Genomic DNA, 9,018 nt, shown 5'->3' on the forward strand with positions numbered 1-9,018 from the left:
CTGGTGCTCTGTGAGACCGAGAGGGCTGGGATGGTGGGCGGGGTGGGAGGGAGGTTCAAGACGAGGGCATCCAAGCCACTTATGACTGACGCAAAGATGTTGTGGGGCAGAAACGAACACAACATTGTAAACCATTTATCCTCCAATTTTTAAAAACAAGGATATATTATAATATGAAAAACAAGCATTTGGTGCTTATGATCTAATGAATGATACTTTCAAATCAATCATGCATTCATTCTTTCAACAAATGTGTGGCCTCCTTTTAGCTGCAAGGAGCTGTGCTGGGCTGGGGCCCCTGCCAGCCCCAAGGTTGCCTTCGAGCACATGGATCAACAGGAACAGGGCACCCTCTCCAGACAGATGATGTATAAAAGCTAGGCTCGGGACTCCAAACGCCTGCCCCAGCTGGCTGTGAGCATGGAGGCTCTGCCTATAGAAGTAAATGAGACCAAGTCCTGACTTCAGGGGCGCTCAGATTCTAGTGCAAGAGACAGACAAATACACAGTCTGCAACATTTTCTATGCGACCCTAACATCTGACTCTGACATACAACACTCACTGTACTCCCTCTGAATCCTCACCTCATTGAACACTGGTGCTAGAATCATCCATTTGAACTCGGGCCAAGGCGTTCACCTGAGCCAGCAGACTTCTAGCCCACTTACAAGCACTGTTTGCAGACTCAAGGAAGCCCCATAACTGGCCACATTTTCAACCACCACCTTACAGGCACCGGCCGAATTACTTCACCAAGGAACATTCTTGATTAATTTGTCCAATTTAAGTCATTTCTTACCTTGCATGTGCTTGAGAATATTTTTTTCTGTAATAGTAAATATTTCATAAGATACTTTACTCAGGTTGGAATTATTTGCTTTAACACTTCTTTGCTTAAAACACTGCTATACTTTTATCTCCTAAGTTAAATATAAAAGATAATTGCTGTTCCCAGTGGATAAAACACATTAGAACAATACAAATCTTTTAAAACAATAAGCTAAAATAGGCTGGCTTTCTTAATACTAAAGTACCTCTTCACAGTTAAAAGGAAATGCTCATTTTTATATGAAATGTATATAAATAAACATATGCTTCCCTATATACATTGGTGTACCTATTTTCTGGGTTCTGCACATAATGGTCTGCGTTAATGCCAACTACGCCTCTCCACTTCTCAAGCTAATATAACGCTGCTACAAAAATAAATCTCAAAACAAGTGTGCGGGAAGGGTGAAAAAAAGTAATTCAAGGTGATCCAGTGGGCAAAGAAGAGGTGACCATTTATTTCTGATTCCTCAATCCAAAAAGGAACCTGTTGATAGACAGTAAATCTCAGACTTTAATACCCACCCTAATGGTTGGGAAGGCATTGTAATTCTGTTGAATCCAATGAATTCATTCAACAAATATTTCTGAAGCGTCTCCTGAGAGACAGGAATTGTGCAGCGAGCGCGAGAGGAACAGAACAGGGGGAACTGACCCACCACCAGGCCGGGTCACCATCTCACAAGCTGCCTTTGCTGCCACCGAAGAGACACTTGATTAAAGACTTATTACAAACCCTCCTTCCCACTAATGCAGAGCCCTACCTCTTAGATTTCTGGGATGAATCTGTTTAGTTCGAGGCATCTTCTTTGATTCAGAGGCCCCCTTTTCTTCTTAGAAACTATAGGAAAAGCAGGTCATGAAAAGGTAGCTCCATAAACCCAAGGTCCATCAATTAATCCATGTGCTAAAAAAGAAAAAAAAAAAGTTATGTTTTACTCTTTTTCACTACTTTCAAAGGAAAAAGACACTTCAGAAGTTATGGCATAATACAGCACTGCTCTAAACTCAACAAAAGGTAACCGACCTGAAAGCCCCTGCAAAAGATGACTTACTTTTACTTAAACACAATACATGTCATTTTGTCATTATCTGGGCTTCCCCAGTAAGAACACGGGGTGGGGGAAAAATCACTGTACCTTTAACAAAAAAAGAGTGAAAAAATTCAGTGAACTGTATTTTAAAGCAACATCACGAGGTTATAAAAGGGTTTTGCTGTATACAGTACATGCCTGCCCATTTATAAATTTCTTAGGGACAAGGACCATGTTTTGTTCATTTTGTGTTACTGGGTTAATTCGGTAAATAAGTGTGGCTGCCATTGGGGCTGTTCTCCCACTATTGTGGTTTTCCATTCGAGGCTCCTGTTAGGACTGTTCTTTTTGCTTCCCTGTGTTGAGCCAGAATGTGTGACCAGTTCCGGCCAATAACCTGTGAGTGGAGAGACAGGCGTCATTTTCAGGCTTTGCGTTTAGTTATCAAAGTAAGATCCCCCAGTGCTCTCTTCCTCCTCTGCCGTAAGAACAGGCACTGTTCTAGACAGCAAGTCTGACAACACAGAGCTGAGCTCCTGCCAATGCAACAGGACCATGGTGCAGAAACATAAAAGAGATCTTTGCTGATTTAAGCACTGAGGTTTGGGACTTATTTGTTATTGCAGCATAACCGTGACCTGACTTACACATCTTAAAAAGTGCAATTTCAAATACAATATGCCAAAACACTAATCCAAAACTAAATCATCTCTTTCCCAGAAAGATTCCCAGGAGATACTCGAGGATCCTTGAGCTAAAATCTTAGTTTTAACTTCCTGCAATACAACTGATAAGCAAAGCCCGTGATGACAATGCTGAATGTGAAACTATATTTAATCGCTAAGCAATGACACAAGAATGGAACAGAAATGCTTTAAGACTTTTATAACATCCAATACTGTAGAAGAAAAAAAAAAAAAAAGCAAATACTTATTGACAATCTACTGTGTGCCTATGTACTTCCTACACATTACCTAATTTAACCCTAATGGTAACTGCTTAGGTAACTATCATTTATCCATTTTATAGATAAGAAAATTAAAAGAGAAAGAGGCAAAGGAACTGAGTCCATAGTCAGTAACTAAGAAACATGGCACCCCCTGACTCAGGGACCCTCAGCGCTTACTTCCTGGCTGGAAGTAAGACCTATTCCAGGGGGTTTACTCAAGAGGCTCTATTGCACAAGTCACAACTGTTAATAAATATTTCGGTGTCAAATCAGACTGGGCTCAAAGCTTGCTGTGTGGACTCGTTTAAGGCACTTAACCTCTCTGAGGATCAGATTTCCCAACTGTAAAACAAGGAAATAGTATTCCCCCACAATGGGTGGTTGAAGGGACCATGTGGATGCTTTGCTTACTGCTGGCACACAAAAATATCAAATATTAATTCTTCTTAAGAATGCCTGTGTGGGAAAGACTGTATCTAATAACCAGTATAAGGTTTTAGAAATGTATGGTTTCAATACAGCAGAGAATAGAAGGAAAGAAGGCTATAATTAACTTCAGTAGTTTATCCTTGATAAGGCTGTATGCAGGCACTGTACAAAAACATTATGTGCAATTTGTGAACTGCATGGGAAAGAATATAAAATATGATGGTCCCATACTGTGGACTTCATCCAGCGCTGTGCTACACGATCTATAAAAGATACGGCTCCACAACGCCCTGCATTAAAAGCATCCACCATTCAACTGACGAAGCTGCTGATTCAAGAGAGAATTTACAGACGTCAAGGCCGAATAAATTGTAGGAATGCTCAACTCCCAACTTAAAGCTTTTAAATGGTCACGATATTTAGAAGTTTTTAAAGCGTGAACTCCGACTGTAATTCAATCACGTGACACTAAAAGATGAGGAACCTGCACAAAAAATATTCCAATTTGCACATACAAATTTCCAATCAGTAACAGCTTTCCGCTACCTTGCTCACTGCCTCCCCACTGAGCCCAGCTATCCATCCCAGTGTAAATCCTTGGGGTGGGAGGGGGGGAGGGGGGAGGAGGACTGAGTATTTCCAAAGACAGCAGCATTGTAGCGAGGAAGATGAGTGATGAACCGGTTCCCTTACAGCAAAAGAGATAAATACTACATGGAGCAAAAACATGACACGATCAAAAAGCGTAAAGACAGTTGCAAGGAGAAAAAACATGAATGAATGTGGAGGGCGGAGCCTGGGAAAACCCCTCTGCAACGCTGCACTGAACAAAGCGCTCCGCATGCCAGGAGGGGGGGTGGGGGGGGAGGGATGGAAGTGCCAGCTCAGGAAGGAGCCCAGAGTGAATGCGGAGAGCGGCAGGAGGAGGAACAGGACGAGAGGAGGCGAGCGCGGCAGCCCGGAGACTCCTCCTCGCCGCCGCCGCCGCCGCCGCCGCCGCCCCCTCCCCTCCCGTCCCCTCCCCTCTCCAGCAGCAACTCCTCCGCCAGCCCGACCCCCGAGCGATCCGGAGCCGACCCGCGCCCCCACCCCACCCCACTGTGCTGCGGGCGCGTACTCCCAACCCGGAAAGAAAACTACCCAGGTGGCTGGGAGTAAACAGGCACTTCGAGCAAAGAACGAAAGGAGGGGGGAAAAAAAAGCAAGCCACAAAGCCGGGAGGTTGGGAAGCCGAGGCCTGGTCTCCCTCACCCCCCCACCCCACCCCCACCCCCACCGCCAGCCTCTTGGAAAATGCGCCCGCGTCTGGAACGCGGCTGGGGAGGCTGGGTCCCTCCGTACCTGCTCTGCTCGCAGGACCGCAGCTCGGGCCGCGAGGGCGCCCAGAAGTGGCAAGTGTCTCCCGCACGCGCAGCCATCCCCTCTGCAAGGTCGGCGGTTGCACACACACGCACACACACACACTCGCGCGCCCGCGGAGAGGGACGTGGTCCTGCCCCCACCCCCTCCCCACGCCGCCACCCCCACCTCCCAGCGGCAGCGCCCCCCGCCCGCGGAGCCCGCGCGCCGAACCTGCTGCCAGGACGCCCGGCGGGGCTGCCGCCGCTGCAGCCAGCCCCGGAGCTGCGCTGCTGATGGCGGCGGCCGCAGCTCGGAATCTCCGCGACCACCGCGCGGCGGCGGCGGCGGCGGCGGCTGGGCGCCCTCCTTCACTTGACAACCCCAAACACAAACAGAACCTCCTCCCGCGGCGGCTCCCGGGGCCCCCCCAACCCCCGGCTCCGGCCCCCTCCCCGCCGCCGCCGCCGCCCCAGCAGCAGCAGCAGCAGCAGCCGCTGCCGCCACTAAAGGCCGGCGACTGGCACTCTCACCGCCCAGCTCTGAAATATTAAACAGGGGAGCCGGCCGGGGGGCGGCGGGGGGAGCGCGGGGCGCGCGGGCGGGGGCCGCAGGCGCCGGGCGGGAGAGGCGGCCGCGCTCGCCGGCGCCCGGGGCCGCGGCATGACCGCCGCCGGGGAGCGGGTGTCCGGGGTGGGGGTGGGGGGCGCGCACCGCGGCGAGGCGGGGCGGGCGGACCCCCGGGGCGGGCGGACCCCCGGGGCGGGTGGGTGGGCGCCCCCGGGGCCAGGGAGAGGGGCGAGGAGGGCGGGCGCGGGCTTTTTTACCTCTCCCCGGGGGCAGAGTAGGGCACGTTTAGCGTCTTTAGGGGCGACGCGAGGAGCGCGGGCCGGGGCGGCGCGGGGGAGGGAGGGCGAAGGTCGGAGGCTTTCCCGCGGCTGGGCGGGGCGGCAGGGGATCCCCGGGGGCGGGAGGCGGGGAGACCGCGGGCTGCGACGCGCGGGCGGGGCTGTGGGGGGCGTCCCCCGGCGAGGTCACCCTCGGGCGCGGCGGCCAGGCCGGACTGGCTCGGCCGCGGGGCCCGGCCCTGGCTTAGGGGCGGGCTGGGCGCCCCGGATCGGGGCCCGATCGGAGTCCCGGGTCTCCCCGGCCGGGCGAGCCCGGGGCCGCGGCTCCGCCCCGCCCCGCCGCCGCAGCGACGGGAGGCGGGGGGCCCGGGGCGGAGTTAGGGACGCGAGGGGCGGGAGCCCGGGGTCGCGCCGGCTCGGGGACTGGCGCCCGGCTGGGGCGCAGGGGCGGGCCCGCCGGTCACGCGGCCCCGGGCAGGCCTGGCCGGGCCGCGCGGCCGGGGGGGCGGTTGGGCCGGGGAGAGGGGCGGGGACGGGCGGGGCGGAGGCAGCTCGGTACCGGCTCTTTACTTTCCTAAAGCAGGATGTGGGCCGGACCGCTGACGTCATGGGGTCCCCCAGCCCCGCCCCCCGCCCCTGCCGGGAGGGGGAGGGGAGAGGGCGGGCCCGGGGGCGGGGGGGGACCCCAAGGGGGTTTCCTCAGCAACGCGTGGAGGGAAGGAGAAAGTCATTGTGAAACTTGAAACTCATTAACTTTGAAAAACAACTTTATAAAAAAAAAAAAAAAAAACCGGGAGGGAGGCCGGGGTGTTGGGTTAAAGGGTGGAAGGGGACACATTATTAACCCTGAACTGAAACTACGCTTTGGTGGCGGATGTTCTATTAAAAGATTGAGGAAAGCCAAGGTTATTCCAGAGGCCACGGCCGTGCCCGCCGGTGGTTCCCAGAGCCCGAGCTGCGAGCGCAGTTTAACCCTTAGGGCTCCGCTTTGACAGTTTAGGGGCCGAAAGGAGAAGGCTCTTTTGGGTCTGGAGAGGGAGTTTCGGGGCTGAGCAGGCGATCTGGCCCCAGGGTCGCAAGAAAGAAAGAAGAAGGAGTAATTACCATAAACCAGAGTTTGACCTCGGGTGCTAGAAAGCAAGAGAGGAAGGGGAGAAAAAAGCAATAGAGGAGGGGGAGAAAAAAGCAATGGAGGAAGCAAGGCTTGGAACTCTATGGAAAAGTGATCAGGAGGGGATGGACCAGGGTAATGACGAAGGTTTTCAGGGTTAGACCTAAAGAACATTAGGTCTTTATCGTTTAAAGTCTGAGGCTCAGAAATTCCACATGTATCCCTAAAGAAGCAGGCACAAATGACTGGTTAACGGAGCCACGCTCAACTTGGGAGGGATAAGGTAAAACAAAAAAAATTGATGCAGAAAAAATTCTCATATAAAAACCAAAATGCTTTCCCCTTTTAAGGAATAAAAATGCTGAACGACCGTACACCCACTCTGCTGGCCATCTGTGCAAACTTGAATTGTTCCCTGGGGCTTCCATAAAGATATCTAGGTTTTCCTTGCTAGGGTTGACCCCTAAAATTCCTGGGAGGAAATCCTACCTCTAGCTCAGCTGAGCTTAGAAAAGCTTAATGCACCAGAATATGAATGACTAAAAATGGAATACTCAATAATAGCGAGCTTGTAACCAAAAATACTGTCCTGTAAAGGGAGGAATATGCCTATTAAAAACTAGATTTGGTCACAAAAGCAAAGATCAGCCAACAGCTACCTAAATTTGAAATAATGTTTAGTACACTACGCCTCCAACCTTGCAATGAAATAATACAATCTTTTTCATTTTCGATGTGATAAAATCATCTGTCATGAAATTTAATTGACATCTAATGGACTGCAATCACAAAACGTATGTAAATATAACTTTGAAACTTGAATGAAAAAAAAAATCCACTTAAATGTGAAAGTATACTTCATCTGTCAGAGGATAAAAATCAAGGTAGCTTGATGATTATCGACTCTACTTTGTGTCACTGGCTAAATCAAAATTACTAACAATACATTTTTAACCCAATGGCCCTGACCATAACAAATATACAGTGTGCACACAAGGTTTATATGGGATTTGGCATTGCAGTGAACTCTTTTAACAAATTAAATATGCGATTTGGAGTCGTCATAGATTAATTTTGTCATTTCAGTTTGTTAAGTTTTTTGTGCAATGGACTACTCACAATTTGCCTTTCTTGAGATCAAATCAACAGTAATCTTTTTTCTGAAACAGACACATTTCCCCATTTTCTATTTCCGAATTTTCTAGATGCAGTTTCTTTTCCTAATTCTGCCTACAATTCTAACTTCCTAGTCATCAGACTGCAGGGGACTCCAACTAAACTATAAGGTAACTACAGTCGCCTTTAATCATTTTGTGGCAAATTAAATACAGTCTCTCAAATTATATCTTATAAACGGAATGGGGGGGGGGGACTTTTTTTTTTCCTGAACCAGAAGATGAAATGGGAATGGTAAAAAGCAATTTGAACTGTCAAAACTTCTGGAACATTGGGGAAGGACACCGTACTAAAAAAAAAAAAAAAGGAGGGGGGGCTCCTAGGGTCCCCATTCTCTCTGCCTGCACCGCCCACCCCCGGGCCGCGCGAACGCTTAGGGAGCCCCCCTCGGGGACTGGGGTTCAAGTGAGGGCAGTGGCCCTGGCAGGCTCTGAACACGGTTTCCCTGCACAGACTTTGGGGAGAACACCAGTTCCTCCCCCCTCGGGCCCCGGGGCTCCGTCCGGGGATCCCACGGTGCCGCCGCGCCCAGCGCCTCCGCCCGCGCGACCCCTGCCCCGAGTTCCCACGCGGCCGCGCGGCCCGGCCCGGCTCGGGCGCCCCCCTGGCGCGGCCCCGCGGCCCCGGCCCTCCGCCCAGCGCGCGGCCCGGCTGCGCCAGCGCCACGCGGAGATCCCGGGGGTTCCTCCCCGCCGGCCGCCGGGTCACGCCGCCGCCCGGCCCTCCCCTCCGCCCTCCGCCCTCGGCGCGCGCCGGGCTCTTCCCGTCCACCGGCCGAATCCCCTCCTCCTCCTCCTCCTCCTCCTCGGGGCGACCCGGCGACGAGACCTGCCCCGCGCTCTCTGCCAACCGTGCCCACCTCCCGCCCCCCCGGAGCCCAGGCTCTCCTTCCCCAGCCGGACAAAAGGACCGAGAGAAAACTTACCCGGACTGCCACGCAAAAAAAACAAAACAACCAAACAAAACTCTGATCCACAGCTTCCTGGGTTTAACTTTTAATTTTTAAAAACAACAAAAGCAGAAACCAAAAGCCTCCTAGGTTGGAAGTGGGCGTGAGAGGAAATGCTAGGGGGAGGCGCTTCGTTCCCTCGTCTGCTTTTGCACCCCCCCTTTTCTGGCCCCTGCCTGGGGCTTTGATGTTATCTGGTGCACCGCCTCCGCTGGGTTCAGACCGTGGGCTCCGCGCCCAGAGTGATACACAGATATTTGGCACTTTTAAATGCCGGTTTGAAGGGAGGGAAGCAGGTGGTCACGGTGAAGGATTCCCACTTCTCAGCCCCGGCCTTGAGAAAGGAGCTTCTGTC

At 52.2% G+C, this 9,018-nt stretch overlaps 1 protein-coding gene across 7 annotated transcripts in view; it reads right to left on the minus strand.

Annotated features, from left to right (window-relative positions):
• The window catches only part of HIVEP1 (HIVEP zinc finger 1), a 135,561-nt gene extending 126,777 nt beyond the window's left edge, over positions 1 to 8,784 (minus strand). For 2 of the 7 annotated variants that reach the window (XM_061398861.1, XM_061398855.1), the window contains exons 1-2: positions 5,407 to 5,496; positions 1,594 to 1,736 (exon numbers count right to left, since the gene is read on the minus strand). In XM_061398861.1, coding sequence (XP_061254845.1) covers positions 1,594 to 1,633 — 40 coding nt within the window. In that variant the 5' untranslated portion in view covers positions 1,634 to 1,736; positions 5,407 to 5,496. Of the gene's footprint in view, positions 1 to 1,593; positions 3,875 to 4,582; positions 4,673 to 4,813; positions 4,903 to 5,406; positions 5,497 to 8,639 lie in introns of those variants that run through there. The other 5 variants (XM_061398857.1, XM_061398859.1, XM_061398858.1 and 2 more) reach the window with 5 other exon arrangements.
• Positions 8,785 to 9,018: the final 234 nt, after the last annotated feature.

This window comes from Bos javanicus, chromosome 23 (assembly GCF_032452875.1).
Source record: "Bos javanicus breed banteng chromosome 23, ARS-OSU_banteng_1.0, whole genome shotgun sequence".
NCBI lineage: Eukaryota > Metazoa > Chordata > Mammalia > Artiodactyla > Bovidae > Bos > Bos javanicus.